At 41.5% G+C, this 24003-nt stretch overlaps 1 protein-coding gene and 1 pseudogene across 1 annotated transcript; both read left to right on the forward strand.

Annotated features, from left to right (window-relative positions):
- Positions 1-1074: 1074 nt before the first annotated feature.
- On the forward strand, positions 1075-7524 carry LOC121845420 (annotated as a pseudogene).
- An 8889-nt stretch (positions 7525-16413) lies between these two features.
- LOC121845414 (proton channel OTOP2-like) lies at positions 16414-23603 on the forward strand. Its single transcript, XM_042316764.1, has 6 exons — positions 16414-17073; positions 20555-20691; positions 20816-20874; positions 21078-21205; positions 21735-22605; positions 23409-23603. Exons 1-5 carry the CDS (start codon positions 16617-16619, stop codon positions 22544-22546), a joined length of 1593 nt encoding a protein of 530 aa, XP_042172698.1. The 5' UTR covers positions 16414-16616; the 3' UTR covers positions 22547-22605; positions 23409-23603.
- The last annotated feature ends 400 nt before the right edge of the window (positions 23604-24003 follow it).

Genomic DNA, 24003 nt, shown 5'->3' on the forward strand with positions numbered 1-24003 from the left:
TTGCTCTCGGTCGTCATCTACCCATCTCTCGGTCTAAATGGCAGGCACCACAGGCTAGAGTTCCACTGCCTGCCTCCGCCTGTGTTTCATTGTAAGACAGCGCCGTTCCTCTGGTCTGAAATGTAATTGTGGCGTATGCCGTTGCAGTGACGGCCGCGCGAGCCGAGAAGGAACGCGCATTTGGTATCCAGGGGCTATCGCGTCGGGGCTGTTGTTAGGTTATGATGTGCACAAAATGCACGGAGCCTAATATAAATGTGAAAGAACATAGAAAAATAAAGAAAAAAGCTTGGAATATATAGGCATTTAAAAATAACTTCAAGTTCAATAATATTCTACACATGCAGCCTATACCTCTTAGAAAAAGGGTTCCAAAAGGGTTCTTTGGCTGTTGCCATGGCAGAGCCCTTTTTGTGTTCCGGTAGAACAATTTTTGGTTCCAGGTAGAACCCTTTTGGGTTCCATGTAGAACCCTTTCCACAGAGGGTTCTACATGGAACCAAAAAGGGTTCAACCTGGAACCAAAAAGTGTTCTTCGAAGGGTTTTCCTATTGGGACAGCCAAAGTACCATTCGGTATTCTAGATAGTGCTTAGGAGTGTAGATATTCATTTCCGATAGCCATTTAGAGTCCGTTGAAATGTTGATTCATGCATAGAACAACATAACATTTGATATGCTTTTAAACATTTCATGTGCCATTATAAAGGCTCATACACACTTATAAGAAGTTGTACCTCATTATAACAGCAGTCTGCCAGTGTTACTGAACAGACCATCATATCCACTGACTCATCGTTAAAGGTGTGATGTTAATGATTTGAGTTTTGATGAGCACATCACAATATGATGAGCCATGTTGTGACAGTGAAATACTAAAATGTTGAAAGGTGTTTTTCTAAGCAGAAGCTTGTTATACGTCCACACATGAGTGTTCTTTTGATAAATCATTAAAAACACTCCTATGTGTGGACATATAACAAAGCATGTTGTTTCTCATAGATGTTTGACATTTATGACTGTCTGTACATTGGTGTTGTTGTCTGTAAATCAGGCTGTGGCTAGGGACGGCTATAAAAGCCATGAGGGACACGGCTCCCCCAGGCACTCTGAACCTGATCACACACACCTCCCACAAGGTAAGCAGCTGCTCAGGCATCCTCATATTGATCATCAATGTATTGATCTATAGGTATAAGATAGACTCAGGATTAAGTTCACTCAGTCTAACTCAGATTTGTATGTTGTTCAACTCAAAAACACTCAAAACTCAAAAACATGCTTTATCAAATCAAATTGTATTTGATAGGAAAGGTGTAGACCTTACAGTGAAATGCTTAATTACAAGACCTTAACCAACAATGCAGTTTTGAGAATACATACAAATTAAAAATAATAATAAAAGTAACAAATAATTAAAGAGCAGCAGTAAAATAACAATAGCGAGGCTATATACAGGGGTACCGGTAGTCAATGTGCAGGGGCACCGGTTAGTCAAGGTAATTGAGGTAATATGTACACGTAGGTAGAGATATTAAAGTGACTATGCATAGATAATAACAGAGTAGCAGCAGCATAAAGGGGGGCAATGCAAATAGTCTGGGTAGGCATTTGATTAGATGTTCAGGAGTCAGGGTAGAAGCTGTGTTTAGAAGCCTCTTAGACCCAGACTTGGCGCTCTGGTACCACTTGCCATGCGGTAGCAGAAAGAACAGTCTATGACTAGGGTGGCTGGAGTCTTTGACAATGCTGAGGTTTTTAGGGCCTTCCTCTGACACTGCCTGGTATCGAGGTCCTGGATGGCAGGAAGCTTGGCCCCAGTGATGTACTGGGCCGTACGCACTACCCTCTGTAGTGCCTTGTGGTTGCAGGCCGAGCAGTTGCCATACCAGGCAGTGATGCAACCCGTCAGGATGCTCTCTGGTGCAGCTGTAGAACCTTTTGAGGATCTGAAGACCCATGCCAAATCTTTTCAGTCTCCTGAGGGGAATAGGTTTTGTTGTGCCCTCTTCACGACTGTCTTGGTGTGCTTGGACCATGTTAGTTTGTTGGTGATGTGGACACCAAGGTTCTTGAAGCTCTCGACCTGCTCCACTCCAGCCCCGTCGATGAGAATGGGGACGTGCTCTGTCCTCCTTTTCCTGTAGTCCACAATCATCTCCTTTGTCTTGGATATTTATTTTTCATTTGTTAAGTAACTCAGTAACTCATTATTTCTGACACTCTTATTGACCTGTTAGATAAATAATTCAGTCAAGTCCAGGAAACCAATTGCTTTTGATAAACTGAACAAATAATACTGGGCACTGCAGCCTTTTCTCACCATTAGTGTGTTTACCAGACTGCCACTCTAATGCGTTTGTATTGAGATGATGTGGATGGCTCTAATCAATTCATAGAATGTCAAACTGACCAATTGGAACCCCATTCATAAGCATCCAATTAAATTGATACTATCCCAAGTAACCTAGTAGTCTGAGTCCCACTCTCTTTAGCTAACATGCTACTCCTTGCCACTTATTGTCATTGCCAAAGAGACTGGCCTTTACACAATCTCAACGTTCGCTGGATTTATGGTGGAGTTGCTCATTGGTTGTTGGAAATAACATTCATATTTTCCATGACAACATGTGGTGCCTTGGAAATAGAATTTATAACAAAGTCAAAAAACAACATTTAGCTGTTAGCTAGGCAAGTTGTTGTATTTTGACATTTTGTGGCTGGAATTGCAGTATGTATTTAGTGTGATAATTTAGACTTCAGCTAGCAACTTTGAACATACTGTTTTAGCCTGGACAAATAAAAAACGGTTGCTATACCAACGTGTTCTGTGGAGTTCCAATATTTGCATAATCATTGTGATTGGAGGATAGCTGTGAGGTTGATCGACTCAGGATCAAATCCTCTGAATCAGGATCAAATCCTCTCATTAATGATAGAAGGTTTGAATTTGAAGTTGAAAGAAAGGCCAGTCTCTTTGTACATGACATGGAGTACAAGGAGTGGATTAGCTAATGAGACTTGTACCCACAAAATCCATAAAATGTTACATTTTCCACAATGTATATGCTAATACATCCATCAATACATTATAATAAGTACACCCAATTAATTACAGTTTCATCTTAAAAGTACAGAGAACTAGGCTATATAAAGTGCTGTTAACACTTTGTAAAAAAAAAGTATTGCGATAAATAAATACAAATACTATTTCAACTGGACTTTTATCAGCATTTACAGTTGGGCTGATTTAAAAATAAATGTTTATGTACTGCAAAGTGGATGTAAATGACTACACCGTCATGTGAATATTTCAGAAACGTCACCCACATGTTTCATTACATTGGCTAGGTTATTGTTAGATTGCAAACAAACTTGCCGCTGCGAGACAGTTTGTCAGTGCTGCAACACAGGCATTTAGAAAAATCACTTTTGAACCAGCACACCTATATGGTGTGTAATGATTAATATATTATGAGGAAATTCGGGGATCCAGTAGGGTATTTCCAGTTTCCGTTATGTTCGCCTATGATTCACTGTGTTTTCAGACCTCCGTTTTGGTATTGGGGAGTAGCCTTCTGTTGTTCTAAGGAACAGTCAGTGCTGTCGTAGAAACAGACTTATTAGACAAACTGAAAATCTACTATTTTTTTATATAAAATAATAAGTTGGTTTCCAGGAAACAAAACATACCTGACCTCGTAAAGAGAAAATACCAATGTGTGTTAGTAAATATGAACTGTGAGGATTTCTTTGTTCATTTCAATTTAATCAAACACTGGCATTGACCCAAATTAAGCAAGAAACTCATATTCATTGAAGCATGGTGGACTGGCACTGCTTCTGATGATAAACAGGGAAATGATAAGAAACCTTTTCTATTGTCATATCACTGATAGGGTTGACATTGATGATGAAATGAGGTTAGAAGCTGGGTTACGGGAAGGAGGGACCTTCTTATACAGGCAGAGCCTTTGAGTGGACGGTTAGGTGTTCACACAACTCTGATCAGAGCAGACATGCTTTCTGAACTCATTAGATTTTCTACCTTTGGAAAGGATATGACATTTTGAACAAAGATTGCTTGGATTGTAACAAATCACAAACAAACTGTGGACTAGACCTTTGCAGAATGAGAAACATCATGGACTTGACCTTTGGCTTCTTTTCATGCGAATCCAGCAAGATGACATCTGAAGCTGAGATGGCGGTTGAGGAGGGCTACATATCCCCCCCGCCCACCAGGCCCACCCTCCCTTCCACCCAGTGTTCCATCCACTTGGGAGTCCAGGCAGGGAGTATGAGGAGGGGGAGCGACGTCTTCTCGACCAGCAGGGGCACGGTGAGCGAGAGGGGCCGTAACCGCAGCTGGCTACTCTCTAGCATCATCACTTTCAACATCCTGATCCTAGGTATTGCTCTGGTCAGTGGCAGTGTCTTTAACAACGTTAAGATCAACGCCATCAACCTGCAGATCTTCCTCATCGTCCTCATCATCCTCACCACTGCCTGGATGCTGTACTACACCATCTACACATCCAGGGAAGATCATGCCGTGCTTTACAAGGATAGCCATGCCGGGCCTGTGTGGCTCAGGGGTAAGAAGACACTTTTCTGATCTTCTTGGTCTACAGCTGCTAAATTCCAGAGTTCCCAGTTGTTTGTTTTTATCCCTGGAAATCTGGGAAGTTTGTGGAATTTTGCAACCTTACCCTGTAGGATTCACTGTCTGGTAATACCACTGGACTGAATTAATAATCTCTCTTTGGATTGGGGAAGAGTTATATTCTAATAGGATATCATTTAATATACCTAGACAAAGTTTTACATTCACCCATTGTTTTTAATGAGTGTGATTATTTCAAATTGGATTTCATTCTGTTTTTTTCTCTAGGTGGACTGGTGCTGTTTGGCTTATGCAGTCTGATTATGGACGTGTTTAAGATTGCTAACTACGTAGGCTACCTGCACTGTGACTCTGCTGTGAAGATAGCGTTCCCTGTCGTACAAGCTGTATTCATACTTGTCCAGGTAAGAACACAAGTTCTGACATCTCAAATGGAGCTTCCATTAGGTGATATAACATTAAGGAAACCACTGAGGGATTTGGCTGGTGGGAAAAATGCAAGTGTAGGTGATCATTGTATCTTTTTCAGACATACTTCCTCTGGCTCCACGCTAAAGACTGTGTACAGCTACAACGGAACATAACTCGGTGAGGGTAACTAACTGCTACTGTATAACTGAATTGATTTATTTATTGATGTTGTAAATTGATGTTTGATTGATGGTTGGACATTTAAACATTGCCCGTTGACCTTCATGTTTCCCAAGCAAAGTTTAAGTCTATTCTATTCTATTAAATTCAGTTCTGTTCTCTTCTATTCTATTCTTACAGAATTAAATAGTATTTAAAAAATAGTTAGTATTCTGTTCTGAACTCTTGTTTCCCTCTTGAAGCTGTGGGCTGATGTTGACTCTGTCTACCAATCTGATGTTGTGGATGGCAGCAGTCACAGAGGAGTCCATACACCAGACTGTTGTTCCACCAGAGGACGACAACAGCACACATTCCTATGACATCAGAGGTAGAGAACATTGTGTTGTTGAATCTTCTCTAGAAAATCTAAGTATGTAAACTGAAATGGGAATTCCTTGTTTAAATGAAGGATCATTAAAATAAAATACATTTTCAGTTTACTTTCTGAACTTACTGTATTTAAATAGAATTACCGTCGACTATGAAATACAACCAACCGACATAACAAAACATCACCTCAGAGTCAAACAATAATGTTTCATTTTATTTCAGCCCCTGGTGGATCCAGCAGCTGTAACTGCAGCCACTCTGCCTGTGCCGTCTTAGAAAAGGCCTATTACTACCTGTACCCATTCAACATTGAGTACAGCCTGTTTGCCTCGGCCATGGCCTACGTCATGTGGAAGAACGTGGGCCGCCTGGTAGACGAGCACAACCACCACTCGCTCCATTTCCGCCTGAAGGACATGCTGGTGGGGCCTGCGGTCGGGCTGGTCATGCTGGTGGCGGGCCTGGGAACCTTTGTCATCTACAAGGTGGACGTGGAGAAGGGGGACCCGGGAAACGTGACACGGTGCTGATGATACACTACGTGATGAACACGGTGGCTGTGACGCTCATGTCCGTCTCGACCGTGGCTGGTTGCGCCATCTACCGGCTGGACCAGAGGGACCACGTGTCGGGAAGAACCCCACACGGAGCCTGGATGTAGGCTTGCTGATCGGCGCCTCATTCGGACAGTTCACCATCTGTTATTTCACCATCGTGGCTGTGGTGGCAACGGGGCCGAGGGCCACCTCAACGCTCTCAACCTGGCTGTCTCCCTGCTCACTGTGATCCAGCTCTGCCTGCAGAACATCTTCATCATCGAGGGCCTCCATCGCGAGCCCTTTCACGAAGACATGCACCAGGCCTCTGTATTCACAAACCCATACGTCCTTCAAGCCCAAGCCCATAGAGACATACACAACCTCCCAGGGACATTCATGGAGACCAAGACGTCCCCGGCCCTCACAGTTCACAGTATGCATGTTGCTCCTTCTGCTCTTTCTAGCTCCCCCCTTCCTCAGCGCCATAGGCTGACCTGGAAGAGGAGGGCCCTGAAGGAGATCTGTGCATTTCTGCTGCTCTGCAACATCCTTGTGAGTAGCCTACTGAGTACCCACCACTGTCCTTTTCAAAATGGCTCTTTTAAAGGGCTTGTTAACCTAGGATGTTGTCCTTTCATCCAAAACCGTTTTTATTAAGTTTGGATGAAACGCCCTACCCACAGGGTACTCACTGGTTGAATCGACTTTGTTTCAATGATATTACATTGAACCAACATGGAATAGACGTTGAATTGATGTCTGTGCCCAGTGGGTATGTACAGTAGGTCGAAAATAAATAGAAACTACTGAACCATCCCTTTAAATTTTTCCTGTTTGCCTAACTTGCTAAAGCCAAAGGGCTCCCTAGGATTTGTGCAGTACAATACATCATAGTAGAGTATGATCCTAACTAGTATGTTTAAGTTGAAAGATTGGACTGAACATCTTTACTCTGTTTCCGTTGACAGCTCTGGATCATGCCGGCGTTTGGCGCCCGCCCCCAGTTTGACAACCCGATTGGAGCAGAGTTTTACGAGTTCACCATGTGGGCGGCTGTTGTGAATATCGGACTCCCCTTCGGAATCTTTTACCGTATGCACTCAGTCGCCAGCCTCTTTGAGGTCTTCCTAACCTCCTAAACAGGCGAATTACAGAAACTATTCTGAAAATGTATAAAGATCTTTTTTTTTTACAATCTGTTTTATTGTTCTTTGTTCTGTCCTGAACATGCACTGAAACATATATAAAGGATATAAAGAATACAATTTCATTTTTAATGAAATATGTCAATATCAGTGAGCTATTAAACTGTATCTAGTAAACTGTATAAATAGTTTTATATTAATTATAATTGATGACTTTGTAATAAATTGCACATACATTTATGTAAACATTTTCTGGGATATGAGTCATTCTTCTTTGTGGCACACTGTAATACAACACAGACCAATCACAAGCACTACTTATTTTTACTATCTCATGAGTTTACAACAACTGTCTTACCTGTAACACAACACACGTTTTATTACCCCATTGATTACAAACATGGTTAAAACTATCATTTTAACCTGATGGATGGTAAGGTTTTGCATAGACCAGTCTATGGATGCATATTTCTCCACTCCCGTCCCTCAAGTGTTCAGCAAAGCAAGTGGGGGAAAAACCACATTGTTCTTGTTTGAATCCCAGGTTGCTCCTTTAATATTATGTACAGTACACCCAAAACAGTACTTAACCAGTGTTCCCTTCTCTGTATTATCAAAAGGTATTCTGGTCTGGCTTCCTCTTTCTGTTCTGTCTACTCCAGATTCCACTGTGTTACATAGCTCAACTAGCCTGGTCCCAGATCTGTTTGGGTTACACAGCTCAACTAGCCTGGTCCCAGATCTGTTTGGGTTACACAGCTCAACTAGCCTGGTCCCAGATCTGTTTGGGTTATACAGCTCAACTAGCCTGGTCCCAGATCTGTTTGGGTTATACAGCTCAACAGCCTTGTCCCAGATCGGTTTGGGTTATACAGCTCAACTAGCCTGGTCCCAGATCTGTTTAGGTTACACAGCTCAACTAGCCTGGTCCCAGATCTGTTTAGGTTACACAGCTCAACTAGCCTGGTCCCAGATCTGTTTGGGTTATACAGCTCAACTAGCCTGATCCCAGATCTGTGTTATACAACTCAACTAGCCTGGTCCCAGATCTTGTCAAAGTTAGTGGCAAAGCGGCAGATAGACAATTCACACAGCTGTGCCAAGTATCTTCTCAACTATCTGCACCAGACAACAACCTGCATTAGTTCCTCTTCTCAACTATCTGCACCAGACAACAACCTGCATTAGTTCCTCTTCTCAACAATCTGCACCAAACAACAACCTGCATTAGTTCCTCTTCTCAACTATCTGCACCAGACAACAACCTGCATTAGTTCCTCTTCTCAACTATCTGCACCAGACAACAACCTGCATTAGTTCCTCTTCTCAACTATCTGCACCAGACAACAACCTGCATTAGTTCCTCTTCTCAACTATCTGCACCAGACAACAACCTGCATTAGTTCCTCTTCTCAACAATCTGCACCAGACAACAACCTGCATTAGTTCAACAATCTGCACCAGACAACAACCTGCATTAGTTCCTCTCTTCTCAACTATTAGCAACAGTCAGGTGATTAGGGAATGCCTTACAGGTGTGCTGATTAGTAATCCTGCACAGCTGTGTTGGGTGTTGTCTTCAGCTGGCCTGGTGCTGAAGGTAGTGCAGCCTTCCACAGTTCGGAACTGAGTCCACAGTGCTGCAGCCAGTGTCTCTGTCCATGGTGCTGAAGTGAGTGTACCTGCCTACTATGCTGAGGTGGGTGGCTCTGTCCATGGTGCTGCACTGGGAGTCCTTCAGCCACACCTATGCCCAAGTCTCTCACGGTGCCACAGGGCCCTCAAGCGTGCATGAAATGCATTGAGTTTGTCTGGAAGAGAGGCATCATTGGCAGGAACATGGCTGGGTCTTTATTTGTAATTTGTAATGGACTGTAGCCCCTGCCAAACGCGGTAGGCATCAGAGCCTGTGTAGTATGATTCCACCTCATACCTATATTTTTATTTTGTTTGTTTAATGACTCTGCGGAGGTCGTAGCGGGACTTCTTGTTCCTGTCCTCAGCTGTAGCCTCAGGGTTGTCTGCGAAAGCCTTGTGTGCTGTAGCCTGGTCCTTTAGCTTAGCGCCAACCTCAGAGTTAATACAAGGCTTCTGATCAGGGAAGCAGCAAACCTTCACAATGGGAACAGTGCATTTCCTTATGAAGCCGGTGATGGAGGAGCTCGTCGATGTTGTCGGCTGAGTATCTGAACATATTTCAATCAGTGCAAACAAAGCAGTCCTGTAGCATAATCTGATTCTGATGACCATTTTTCAACGGTGCGAGTCACAGGTACTTCCTGTTTGAGCTTCTGCTTGAAAACAGGAAGCAGGAGTACGGAGTAATGATCTGATTTGACGAATGGCGGACAAGGAAGGGCCTTGTATGCTTGCTAGCTGGTAGAGTAACAGTGGTCTAGGAGATGTGTTGAAGGGTTGTGTTGATGTGACACTGAATTAAATAACCGGTGACAAGGAAGGCAGCCTCCGGATGTATGTTTTCCTGCTTGTTTATAGCCTAGTACAGTTTGTTAAGTGCCATCTTGTTATATTTCCTGTCCTGAGGTGGAATGTTTACAACAGTCATGATAACAGCTGAAAACCCATTCAGGAGGTGGAAGGGTTGGCATTTGACCATCAGGTATTCCAAGACAGGTGAGAAATGAGTCGAGACTACCCCTGCACATGAGTCAGCACATCATTTGTTGTTGATGAAGAGGCAAACTCCTCCCCCTCTCGATTTCCCTGACTCTACTGTCTTGAATGAATAATCCATCGAGTTGGATAGCCAAGGCAGGTATCTTGTCCGGAAGCCATGTTTCAGAAAAGCATTGAATATTTCAGTTACGAAATTCCCGTTGGTAGCAAATCTGCGTTTAGAGGTCATACATCTTATTATCAAGTGACTGTACATTGGGCAATAAAATGGAGGGAAGAGGTGGCCGGTTTTACCTTCACCTTGATCTGGTCAGGAATCCCCCTCTCCTGCCTCTCTGGTGTCTGTTTTGGGTTGGAGTTACAGAAAGAGACCAGGGCAGATGAGTCCAAGTTCAAGTTGAATCCAGAATTGGGGTAAGTAACTGCAGATCTGATGTTCAGAAGTTCTCGTCGGTTATAACAAATGATAGTGGATACATTTTGTAAATATAAAGTAAGATAAATGCCAAAAGAAACACAAAATAGCAGAGTTGGGTCGGAGTTCGCAAAACAGCAGCAACAGCGCCATCTATATTTCAGAAGCCACCCATAAGGCTATGTGAAATAGTGAAATATCTATGTGCTATTATTAGTAACAGCAACTGAGTTGATTCCCATGTTTTTCACCTTTCCAGGCATGTTTCGTCAGTGATTACTTCAAGGAAGGGAGGACTTGCACATCATACTTGCACAGCATCATCTGCACATCTATCACTCCACTGTTCATTTGCTAAATTGTAATTACTTTGCTACTACGGCCTTTTTTATTGCCTTACCTCCTCATGCCATTTGCACACACTGTATATAGACTTTTTTTTCTTTCTACTGTGTTATTGACTGTACGCTTGTTAATTCCATGAGTGACTCTGTGTTGTTGTGTGTCGCACTGCTTTTGCTTTTTATCTTGGCCAGGTCGCAGTTGTAAATGAGAACTTGTTCTCAGCTGGCCTACCTGGTTAAATAAAGGTGAAATAAGATAATGGAGGATGCCCTTTTAAGGAACATGAATGGGGCAGATGGTTAGACAGCACTGCCATCTACGGTCCAAATGGAGAACAGGAAAAAGAAAACTAAACTCTGGATCAGAAAATTCTTCTTATGGTCCTTTACTGGTTCCTTTATGAAACATGTATAACATATATACTATTATACAGTATAATTCAAGAAAGAAATACTACTTTAAACATCAAACACAGTATTTACAGTCGACAATGCTGATTGCAGAATGACATGCAGACAAATATAACAATGTACATGTAAGATATAGCCATTGACTTTTACACAGTAACATGAAGTCAGTTTGGATATTTGTTTCTTTCAGTCTGGAACAGACAATAGTGTCCTTTTCAAGTTCCTGAAGAGATACAATCCCTTGTCACATTGCCACTTTACAAAGACCACAGCAGTAAGGTCTCATTTGAGGAAATGCAATTTCACAACATGACACGTTCTCACTTTAATGTGTCAATTAAATACAATTCATGTTAAATAGCAATGCCATCCAATAATATTTTAGGCTGCTAACTAAAAGTGTAATTTTGATGTCTGTGCAACACGTTATAATAACTTTCATGAATAAGCAACAAGTAAACAATTTATAAGTATGTGTGTGCTTTGGGGACTCTTCTGACGAAGAGGAGTAGTATGAAGGATCGGAGGACCAAAACGCAGCGTAAGTGTTCATGTTTTTTAATGAATAACGAACACTGAACAAAATAAACGTGAAGTAAATCAAACCGAAACAGTCCCGTGTGGCACAGACACTGACACGGAAAATAAACACCCACAACTCAAAGTGGAACCAGGCTCCCTAAGTATGATTCTCAATCAGGGACAACGATTGACAGCTGCCTCTGATTGAAACCATACCAGGCCGAACACAGAAATCCCAAATTATAGAAAAAGAACATAGACAACCCACCCAACTCACGCCCTGACCATACTAAAACAAGGACATAATAAAATAACTAAGTTCAGAACGTGACAGAGGGCTGCAGTAGATATCTCAGATAGGGGGGAGTGAGGCCTAAGAGGGTTTTATCATCAACCAGTGGGTCTTCAAATCAAAGTTTATTTGTCACGTGCGCCGAATACAACGGGTGTAGACCTTACAGTGAAATGCTTTCTTACAGGCTCTAAGCAAAAGTGCAATTAAAAAAACATAAAAACAAAGGTATTAGGTGAACAAGTAAAGAAATAAAAACTACAGTAAAAACAGTGAAAACAGTAGTGAGGCTATATACAGTAGTGAGGCTATATACAGTAGTGAGGCTATATACAGTAGTGAGGCTACATACAGTAGCGAGGCTATATACAGTAGTGAGGCTATATACAGTAGTGAGGCTATATACAGTAGCGAGGCTATATACAGTAGTGAGGCTATATACAGTAGTGAGGCTATATAGAGTAGCGAGGCTATATACAGTAGAGAGCCTATATACAGTAGTGAGGCTATATTCAGTAGCGAGGCTATAAACAGTAGCGAGGCTACATACAGTAGTAGGCTATAGGCAGTAGCAAGGCTATATACAGTAGCGAGGCTATATACAGTAGCGAGGCTATATAGTAGCAAGGCTATATACAGTAGCGAGGCTATATACAGTAGTGAGGCTATATACAGTAGCAAGGCTATATACAGTAGTGAGGCTATATACAGTAGTGAGGCTATATACAGTAGCGAGGCTATAAACAGTAGCGAGGCTACATACAGTAGCGAGGCTATATACAGTAGCAAGGCTATATACAGTAGCGAGGCTATATACAGTAGCGAGGCTATATAGAGTAGCAAGGCTATATACAGTAGCGAGGCTATATACAGTAGTGAGGCTATATACAGTAGCAAGGCTATATACAGTAGTGAGGCTATATACAGTAGTGAGGCTATATACAGTAGCGAGGCTATATACAGTAGCGAGGCTACATACAGTAGCGAGGCTATATACAGTAGCAAGGCTATAAGAGTAGCAAGGCTATATATAGACACCGGTTAGTCAGGCTGATTGAGGTAGTATGTACATGTAGATATGGTTAAAGTGACTATGTATACAGTATATGATGAACAGAGAGTAGCAGTAGCGTAAAAAGGGGTTGGCGGGTGGTGGGTGGCTGGACACAATGCAGATAGCCCAGTTAGCCAATGTGCGGGGGCACTGGTTGGTCGGCCCAATTGAGGTATTATGTACATGAATTTATAGTTAAAGTGACTATGCATATATGATAAACAGAGAGTAGCAGCAGCGTAAAAGAGGGGTACGGGCCTTCCTCTGACACCGACTGGTGTAGAGGTCTGGAAGGCAGGAAGCTTAGCCCCAGTAATGCTGGGCCGTACGCACTACCCTCTGTAGTGCCATGCGGTCGGAGGCCGAGCAGTTGCCTTACCAGGCAGTGATGCAACCAGTCAGGATGCACTCGATGTTGAAGCTGTAGAACCTTTTGAGGATCTGAGGACCCATGCCAAATCTTTTAGTGCAACAGGTATACAGAGATGACCAGTTTACAGAGGAGTTTAGAGTGCAATGATGTGTCCTATAAGGAATATTGGTGGCAAATCTGATGGCAGAATGGTAAAGAACATCTAGCCACTCGAGAGCACCCTTACCTGCCGATCTATAAATGATGTCTCCGTAATCTAGCATGGGTAGGATGGTCATCTGAATCAGGGTTAGTTTGGCAGCTGGGGTGAAAAAGGAGTTACGATTACGATAGAAGAAACCATGTCTAGATTTCACTTTAGCCTGCAGCTTTGATATGTGCTGAGAGAAGGACAGTGTATCGGCTAGCCATACTCCCAAGTACTTGTATGAGGTGACTAGCTCAAGCTCTACATCCTCAGAGATAGTTTGACTGTTGCTGGGTGTTATCGGCCACTATCAGCACCGGCCTTGTACCCTAAATGCCCTAAGGTCTCTCCTGGCCCCTTACACTAAGTCTGAATTTGTCCTGCTAGGTGACCTACGCTGGGACATACTTGACCAGGTCCTAAAGCAATGGGACTCCCTAAATCTTTCTCAGATTATTACCAATCCCACAAAATATGACTCCAAACACCCAGAAAAGGCTACTCTCCTTGATGTTATCCTTACAAATAATCCTGATAGGTATCAGTCTGGTGTTTTGTGTAATGACCTTAGTGATCACTATTTTACAGCCTGTGTTTGTAACGGCTGCTCAGTGAAACAACCTGTCCTGATTTGTCATAGACTCTTGCTAAAAAACTTTAATGAGCAAGTCTTCCTTCAGGACCAGGCCTCTGTAAATTGGTATAGAATCAGCTTGATCTTCTCTGTCGAAGATGCTTGGACCTTCTTTTTTGATATTTTCATTGGTATCGTTAACAATTATGCGCCCATAAAGAAAATGAGAATTAAAAACAGGTTCAGCCCCTGGTTCGACCGTGATCTGGCAGAGTTACTCCACCTCAAGAATTCTATTTGGCAAATCGCTCGGCACACATACTCAGGATGACTGGCTCTCGTTCACACATACTATCCAGGCCAAATGACTGCAGTTCTCTCTCTGTGGGTCTCAGGCAAATTAGAAATAAGTGCAGTCAGGCTATCCGGAAGGCTTAATGTTGAAAGCACATTAATGTTTACTTTGACGGAGCACATGTTAATGTTGATGATGTGGGTCTAACCCCTTAATGTTGATGATGTGGTTCTACTGACAAAACATGTCCCTTAATGTTGTCCCATAATGTTGAAAGACCTGTTGAGAACTGACAAATGTCCCATAATGTTGATGATGTGGTTGTTACTGACAAGGAGCACATGTCCCATAATGTTGATGATGTGGTTGTTCTGACAAGGAGCACATGTCCCATAATGTTGATGATGTGGTTGTTACTGACAAGGAGCACATGTCCCTTAATGTTGATGATGTGGTTGTTACTGACAAGGAGCATGTCCCATAATGTTGATGTGGTTGTTACTGACAAGGAGCCATAATGTTGATGATGTGGTTGTTCCTGACAAGGAGCACATGTCCCTTAATGTTGATGATGTGGTTGTTACTGACAAGGAGCACATGTCCCTTAATGTTGATGATGTGGTTGTTACTGACAAGGAGCACATGTCCCTTAATGTTGATGATGTGGTTGTTACTGACATGGAGCACATGTCCCTTAATGTTGATGATGTGGTTGTTACTGACAAGGAGCACATGTCCCTTAATGTTGATGATGTGGTTGTTGACATGGAGCACATGTCCCTTAATGTTGATGATGTGGTTGTTACGGACAAGGAGCACATGTCCCTTAATGTTGATGATGTGGTTGTTACGGACATGGAGCACATGTCCCTTAATGTTGATGATGTGGTTGTTACGGACAAGGAGCACATGTCCCTTAATGTTGATGATGTGGTTGTTACGGACATGGAGCACATGTCCCTTAATGTTGATGATGTGGTTGTTACTGACATGGAGCACATGTCCCTTAATGTTGATGATGTGGTTGTTACGGACAAGGAGCACATGTCCCTTAATGTTGATGATGTGGTTGTTACGGACATGGAGCACATGTCCCTTAATGTTGATGATGTGGTTGTTACTGACAAGGAGCACATGTCCCTTAATGTTGATGATGTGGTTGTTACTGACATGGAGCACATGGCTGAGCTCTTTATTCACCACTTCATTCCTTTTAAGATGACACCATCTATCTTTTCATATGTGTGCAAATCTTTCTAAAACAGAAAATGGACACAATTCAATATATCAATCAACAAGGAGGTAAGAATATAGGCTGTAAGAACATGATGAAGGCTGGATGTATTGGCTGAAGATGACTGAACTGCTCCGTTTTATTTGTTTGTTTTATTTAACTAGGCATGTCAGTTAAGAACCAATTCTTATTTACGATGACGGCCTACCCCAGCCAAACCTGGACGACACTGGGCCAATTGTGCGCCACCCTATGGGACTCCCAATCACAGACGGATGTGACAGCCTGGATTCAAACCAGGGACTGTAGTTACACCTCTTGCACTAAGATGCAGTGCCTTAGACCACTGCCACCATTCAGGATAATTCATTTAACAGGTGTGGCCGTGCCTCTTAAAAACTTGATCTGACGTCTCTAAACAAGTTATGTAATTTATAGGGATAATCAAGGTGGTCAGCTGATTTGCCTAAGGTGTCTGTCTTCGATTTCCTGTCAACCTCAGGGCCATTCAGAGTCATAAAGAAAGGGGTGAACAGATGAGCTATTGTCCCTAGTGGCCTTTATGGCCCCATCATATAATGAAGCCAACATTCCAGCTCTGTTAAACCACTTCAGGACATGAAGGGTGATGCTGGTTCCTGTGTTAATGTGTAATTGTAAATTACCCCCCATTGTGGTCTATGGTTCGTATCCCTCGTGGTCTATCGTTACAGCAGGAGCATGATGGGCGGGGCACTGCTTCTGATGATAAACAATGTCATATCACTGATGGGCTTGACATTGATGATGACATGAGGTTAGAAGCTGGGTTACGGGAAGGAGGGACCTCTTTATACAGGCAGAGCCTTTGAGTGGACGGTTAGGTGTTCACACAACTCTGATCAGAACAGACATACTTTCTGAACTCATTAGAGCTTCTACCTTTGGATTGGATATGACATTTTGAACAAAGATTGCTTGGATTGTAACAAACCACAAACAAACTGTGGACTAGACCTTTGCAGAATGAGAAACATCATGGACTTGACCTTTGGCTTCTTTTCATGCGAATCCAGCAAGATGACATCTGAAGCTGAGATGGCGGTTGAGGAGGGCTACATATCCCCCCCGCCCACCCTCCCTTCCATCCGGCGTTCCATCCACTTGGGAGTCCAGGCGGGGAGTATGATGAGGGGGAGCGACATCTTCTCGACCAGCAGGGGCACGGTGAGCGAGAGGGGCCGTAACCGCAGCTGGCTACTCTCTAGCATCATCACGGTCAATGTCCTGATCCTAGGTATTGCTCTGGTCAGTGGCAGTGTCTTCAACAACGTTAAGATCAACGCCATCAACCTGCAGATCTTCCTCATCGTCCTCGTCATCCTCACCACTGCCTGGATGCTGTACTACACCATCTACACATCCAGGGAAGATCATGCCGTGCTCTACAAGGATAGCTATGCTGGGCCTGTGTGGCTCAGGGGTAAGAGAAGACGCATGCTTTTCTGATCTTCTGGGTCTATAGCTGCTAAATTCCAGAAACTTTTCCAGAGTTCACAGTTTTTGTTTTTCCCTGAAAATCACTGGAAATGAATAATCTCTCTCTCTGTTAAAATCACTGGAAATTAATCATCTCTCTCTCTCTGTTAAAATCACTGGACATTAATCATCTCTCTCTCTCTGTTAATATCACTGGACATTAATTATCTCTCTGTTAAAATCACTGGACATTAATCATATCTCTCTCGGTTAAAATCACTGGAAATTAATAATCTCTCTTTCTGGTAAAATCACTGGAAATTAATCATCTCTCTCTCTGTTAAAATCAGTGGAAATTAATAATCTCTCTGTTAAAATCACTGGAAATCAATAATCTCTCTCTGTTAAAATCACTGGAAATTAATAATCTCTCTCTGTTAAAATCACTGGAAATTAATAATCTCTCTCTCTGTTAAAATCACTGGAAATTAATAATCTCTCTCTCTGTTAAAATCTGTTAAAATCACTGGAAATTAATAATCTCTCTCTCTAAAATTAGAAATGAAAATCACTGGAAATTAATAATCTCTCTGTTAAAATCACTGGACATTAATAATCTCTCTCTCTGTTAAAATCACTAGAAATTAATAATCTCTCTCTGTTAAAATCACTGGAAATTAATAATCTCTCTCTCTGTTAAAATCACTGGAAATTAATAATCTCTCTTTCTGTTAAAATCACTGGAAATTAATAATCTGTTAAAATCACTCTCTCTCTCTCTGTTAAAATCACTGGAAATTAATAATCTCCTCTCTGTTAAAATCACTGGAAATTAATAATCTCTCTCTCTCTGTTAAAATCACTGGAAATTAATAATCTCTCTCTCTGTTAAAATCACTGGAAATTAATAATCTCTCTGTTAAAATCACTGGAAATTAATAATCTCTCTCTGTTAAAATCACTGGAAATTAATAATCTCTCTCTGTTAAAATCACTGGAAATTAATAATCTCTCTTTCTGTTAAAATCACTGGACATTAATAATCTCTCTCTCTGTTAAAATCACTGGAAATTAATAATCTCTCTCTCTGTTAAAATCACTGGAAATTAATAATCTCCTCTCTCTGTTAAAATCACTGGAAATTAATAATCTCTCTCTCTGTTAAAATCACTGGAAATTTAATCTCTCTGTTAAAATCACTGGAAATTAATCTCTCTCTGTTAAAATCACTGGAAATTACTAATCTCTCTCTGTTAAAATCACTGGACATTAATAATCTCTCTCTGTTAAAATCACTGGAAATTAATAATCTCTCTCTCTCTCTGTTAAAATCACTGGAAATTAATATCTCTCTCTCTCTGTTAAAATCACTGGACATTAATAATCTCTCTCTAGCTGTTAAAATCACTGGAAATTAATAATCTCTCTCTGTTAAAATCACTGGAAATTAATTATCTCTCTGTTAAAATCACTGGACATTAATAATCTCTCTCTCTGTTAAAATCACTGGAAATTAATAATCTCTCTCTCTGTTAAAATCACTGGAAATTAATAATGTCTCTTTCTGTTAAAATCACTGGAAATTAATAATCTCTCTCTCTCTGTTAAAATCACTGGAAATTAATAATCTCTCTGTTAAAATCACTGGAAATTAATAATCGCTCTGTTAAAATCACTGGAAATTAATAATCTCTCTCTCTGTTAAAATCACTGGAAATTAATAATCTCTGTTAAAATCTCTCTCTCTGTTAAAATCACTGGAAATTAATAATCTCTCTCTGTTAAAATCACTGGACATTAATATCTCTCTCTCTGTTAAAATCACTGGAAATTAATAATCTCTCTCTGTTAAAATCACTGGACATTAATAATCTCTCTCTCTGTTAAAATCACTGGAAATTAATAAAAATCTCTCTTTCTGTTAAAATCACTGGAAATTAATAATCTCTCTGTTAAAATCACTGAAATTAATAATCTCTCTTTCTGTTAAAATCACTGGAAATTAATAATCTCTCTCTCTGTTAAAATCACTGGAAATTAATAATCTCCCTCTCTGTTAAAATCACTGGACATTAATAATCTCTCTCTCTGTTAAAATTACTGGAAATTAATAATCTCTCTGTTAAAATCACTGGAAATTAATAATCTCTCTCTCTCTGTTAAAATCACTGGAAATTAATAATCTCTCTCTGTTAAAATCACTGGAAATTAATAATCTCTCTCTCTGTTAAAATCACTGGAAATTAATAATCTCTCTCTCTGTTAAAATCACTGGACATTAATAATCTCTCTCTCTGTTAAAATCACTGGAAATTAATAATCTCTCTCTCTCTCTGTTAAAATCACTGGAAATTAATAATCTCCCTCTCTGTTAAAATCACTGGACATTAATAATCTCTCTCTCTGTTAAAATAACTGGACATTAATAATCTCTCTCTCTGTTAAAATCACTGGAAATTAATAATCCCTCTCTCTCTGTTAAAATCACAGGAAATTAATCATCTCTCTCTCTGTTAAAATCACTGGAAATTAATAATCTCTCTCTCGCTGTTAAAATCACTGGAAATTAATAATCTCTCTCTGTTAAAATCACTGGAAATTAATTATCTCTCTGTTAAAATCGCTGGACATTAATAATCTCTATCTCTGTTAAAATCACTGGAAATTAATAATCTCTCTCTCTGTTAAAATCACAGGAAATTAATAATGTCTCTTTCTGTTAAAATCACTGGAAATTAATAATCTCTCTCTCTCTGTTAAAATCACTGGAAATTAATAATCTCTCTGTTAAAATCACTGGAAATTAATAATCGCTCTGTTAAAATCACTGGAAATTAATCATCTCTCTCTCTGTTAAAATCACTGGAAATTAATCATCTCTCTCTCTCTGTTAAAATCACTGGAAATTAATAATCTCTCTCTCTGTTAAAATCACTGGACATTAATAATCTCTCTCTCTGTTAAAATCACTGGACATTAATAATCTCTCTCTGTTAAAATCACTGGACATTAATAATCGCTCTCTCTGTTAAAATCACTGGAAATTAATAATCTCTCTTTCTGTTAAAATCACTGGACATGGTATCCAAGAGTACATCTGACCCTGGGGAAGTAGTTGGCCCTGGCCTGCTGCTGTTTTTCCTAGCCACCATGCGTGCTTCTACAACTGCATTGCTTGCTATTTGGGGTTTTAGACTGGGTTCCTTTTCAGCACTTTGTGACATCTGCTGATGTAAAATGGGATTTATAAATACATGTGATTGATTGATTGAAGTAGATTAAGGGCCTCATTGCCAAAATGCCAGAGCATCCATTTAATAATATTTATTTCTGTTAAAATCACTGGACATGAATAATCTCTCTTTGGATTGGGGAAGAGTTCTATTCTAATAGGATATCATTCACTATACCTAGGCAAAGTTTTACATTCACCCATTGTTTTTAATGAGTGTGATTATTGAATAAGTGTGAGTTTTTTTCTCTAGGTGGACTGGTGCTGTTAGGCTTATGCAGTCTGATTATGGACGTGTTTAAGATTGCTAACTACGTAGGCTACCTGCACTGTGACTCTGCTGTGAAGATAGCGTTCCCTGTCGTACAAGCTCTATTCATACTTGTCCAGGTAAGAACACAAGTTCTGACATCTCAAATGGAGCTTCCATTAGGTGATATAACATTAAGGAAACCACTGAGGGATTTGGCTGGTGGGAAAATGCAAGTATAGGTGATCATTGTATCTTTCTCAGACATACTTCCTCTGGCTCCACGCTAAAGACTGTGTACAGCTACAACAGAACATAACTCGGTGAGGGTAACTAACTGCTACTGTATAAGTTAATTTATTACGGTTTAATTATGTAAATTGATGGTTGGACATTTAACATTCCCCTTGGGAAGCATAAAGTCTTATCTATTATATTATGTTATATTATATTATTACAGAATTAAATAGGATATAAAAATAGTTAGTATTCTATTCTATTCAACTCCTGTGTTTCCCTCTTGAAGCTGTGGGCTGATGTTGACTCTGTCTACCAATCTGATGTTGTGGATGGCAGCAGTCACAGAGGAGTCCATACACCAGACTGTTGTTCTACCAGAGGACGGCAACAGCACACATTCCTATGACATCAGAGGTAGAGAACATTGGTCTGTTGAATCTTAATACTACAGGGTTGGGTTCAATTCCATTTCAATTCAGTATGTAAACTGAAATGGGAATTCCTTGTTTAAGGGTTCAATTCCATTTCAATTCAGTATGTAAACTGAAATGGGAATTCCCTGTTTAAGGGTTCAATTCCATTTCAATTCAGTATGTAAACTGAAATGGGAATTCCTTGTTTAAGGGTTCAATTCCATTTCAATTCAGTATGTAAACTGAAATGGGAATTCCTTGTTTAAGGGTTCAATTCCATTTCAATTCAGTATGTAAACTGAAATGGGAATTCCTTGTTTAAGGGTTCAATTCCATTTCAATTCAGTATGTAAACTGAAATGGGAATTCCTTGTTTAAATTGAAGGATCAATAAAATATAAAATACATTTTCAGTTTACTTTCTGAACTTACTGTATTTAAATAGAATTACTGTCGACTATGAAATACAACCAACCGACATAACAAAACATAACCTCAGAGTCAAACAATAATGTTTCATTTTATTTCAGCCCCTGGTGGATCCAGCAGCTGTAACTGCAGCCACTCTGCCTGTGCCGTCTTAGAAAAGGCCTATTACTACCTGTACCCATTCAACATCGAGTACAGCCTGTTTGCCTCGGCCATGGCCTACGTCATGTGGAAGAACGTGGGCCGCCTGGTAGACGAGCACAACCACCACTCGCTCCATTTCCGCCTGAAGGACGTGCTGGTGGGGCCTGCGGTCGGGCTGGTCATGCTGGTGGCGGGCCTGGGAACCTTTGTCATCTACAAGGTGGACGTGGAGTCGGGGGAACCGGGGAAACGTGACACGGCGCTGATGATACACTACGTGATGAACACTGTGGCTGTGACGCTCATGTCCGTCTCGACCGTGGCTGGTTGCGCCATCTACCGGCTGGACCAGAGGGACCACGTGTCGGGGAAGAACCCCACACGGAGCCTGGATGTAGGCTTGCTGATCGGCGCCTCATTCGGACAGTTCACCATCTGTTATTTCACCATCGTGGCTGTGGTGGCAACGGGGGCCGAGGGCCACCTCAACGCTCTCAACCTGGCTGTCTCCCTGCTCACTGTGATCCAGCTCTGCCTGCAGAACATCTTCATCATCGAGGGCCTCCATCGTGAGCCCTTCCACGAAGACATCCACCGGGCCTCTGTATTCACAAACCCATACGTCCTTCAAGCCCAAACCCATAGAGACATACACAACCTCCCAGGGACATTCATGGAGACCAAGACGTCCCCGGCCCTCACAGTTCACAGTATGCATGTTGCTCCTTCTGCTCCTTCTAGCTCCCCCTTCCTCAGCGCCATAGGCTGACCTGGAAGAGGAGGGCCCTGAAGGAGATCTGTGCATTTCTGCTGCTCTGCAACATCCTTGTGAGTAGCCTACTGAGTACCCACCACTGTCCTTTTCAAAATGGCTCTTTTAAAGGGCTTGTTAACCTAGGATGTTGTCCTTTCATCCAAAACAGTTTTTATTAAGTTTGGATAAAACTAGGGCCTCCTGAGTGGCGCGGTGGTTTAAGGCACTGCATCACTGTGCTAGCTGTACTGCATCACAGTTCTAGCTGTGCCACTAGAGATCTTGGTTTGTGTCCATGCTTTGTGGCAGCTGGCCGAGACTAGGAGACCCATGAGGCGGGGCACAATTGGCCCAGTGTCGTCTGGGTTAGGCCGGCAGGGATGTTCTTGTCCCAACGCACAATAGCGACTCCTGTGGCGGGCCGGGCGCAATGCATGCTGACACGGTCGCCAGGTGTACGGTGTTTCCTCCGAAACATTGGTGCGTTTGGCTTCCAGGTTAAGTGGGCGTTGTGTCAAGAGGCAGTGTGGCTTGGCTGGGTTGTGTTTTGGAGGACACACAGCTCTCGACCTTCGCCTCTCCCGAGTCCGTATGGGAGTTGCAGCGATGGGACAAAACTGTAACTACCAATTGGATACCACGAAATTGGGGAGAAGCATTTGGAATCAACTTCAACACCCGAGGTACTTCGAAAAGAAGATGAAACTGCTGAACCATCATTTAAAGTATAACAAATATATGTATGCATAACTTGCTCATGAAAACGGGGTGACTGGTTATTTCTACAGTACAATACATCATAGTAGAGTATGATCCTAACTAGTATGTTTAAGTTGAAAGATTGGACTGAACATCTTTATTCTGTTTCCGTTGACAGCTCTGGATCATGCCGGCGTTTGGCGCCCGCCCCCAGTTTGACAACACGATTGGAGCAGAGTTTTACGAGTTCACCATGTGGGCGGCTGTTGTGAATATCGGACTCCCTTTCGGAATCTTTTACCGTATGCACTCAGTCGCCAGCCTCTTTGAGGTCTTCCTAACCTCCTAAGCTGGAAAATGACAGAAACTATTCTGAAATATTTTTGTATAATATTTTTATTAAATATTATAACATGCTTTATTTTATTCCCACAACAAATACAAATGTATACTAATGAACAACCATTTACAGCCGCACAGAAACAACAACTACACCACATCTGCCCAGACCTGTATGCTCACATGCCCATCCCTAGAACAACAACTATGTCTCATCTGCCCAGACCTTTATGCTCACATGCCCCTCCCTAGAACAACAACTATGTCTCATCTGCCCAGACCTTTATGCTCACATGCCCCTCCCTAGTGCCTGAATTATTGTTTGCCACTTGGCCTTAAATTGTACCAATTTGTTTTTCTCGGTGGCCCATGCTATTTCAACATTTCAATAATAAATCAATAGGTTTTTCCATTGTGTTAGTGATGGTGGATTG

Source organism: Oncorhynchus tshawytscha, unplaced genomic scaffold (assembly GCF_018296145.1).
Source record: "Oncorhynchus tshawytscha isolate Ot180627B unplaced genomic scaffold, Otsh_v2.0 Un_contig_6607_pilon_pilon, whole genome shotgun sequence".
Lineage (NCBI taxonomy): Eukaryota > Metazoa > Chordata > Actinopteri > Salmoniformes > Salmonidae > Oncorhynchus > Oncorhynchus tshawytscha.

Excerpts from the sequence above, each read along its gene's own strand:
- LOC121845414 (XM_042316764.1), top strand. The coding sequence starts at position 16,617 with ATGAGAAACATCATGGACTTGACCTTTGGCTTCTTTTCATGCGAATCC. Across the intron at positions 17,074-20,554 it reads TGGGCCTGTGTGGCTCAGGG|GTGGACTGGTGCTGTTAGGC; the intron begins GTAAGAGAAGAC and ends TTTTTTCTCTAG. Across the intron at positions 20,875-21,077 it reads CTACAACAGAACATAACTCG|CTGTGGGCTGATGTTGACTC; the intron begins GTGAGGGTAACT and ends TCCCTCTTGAAG.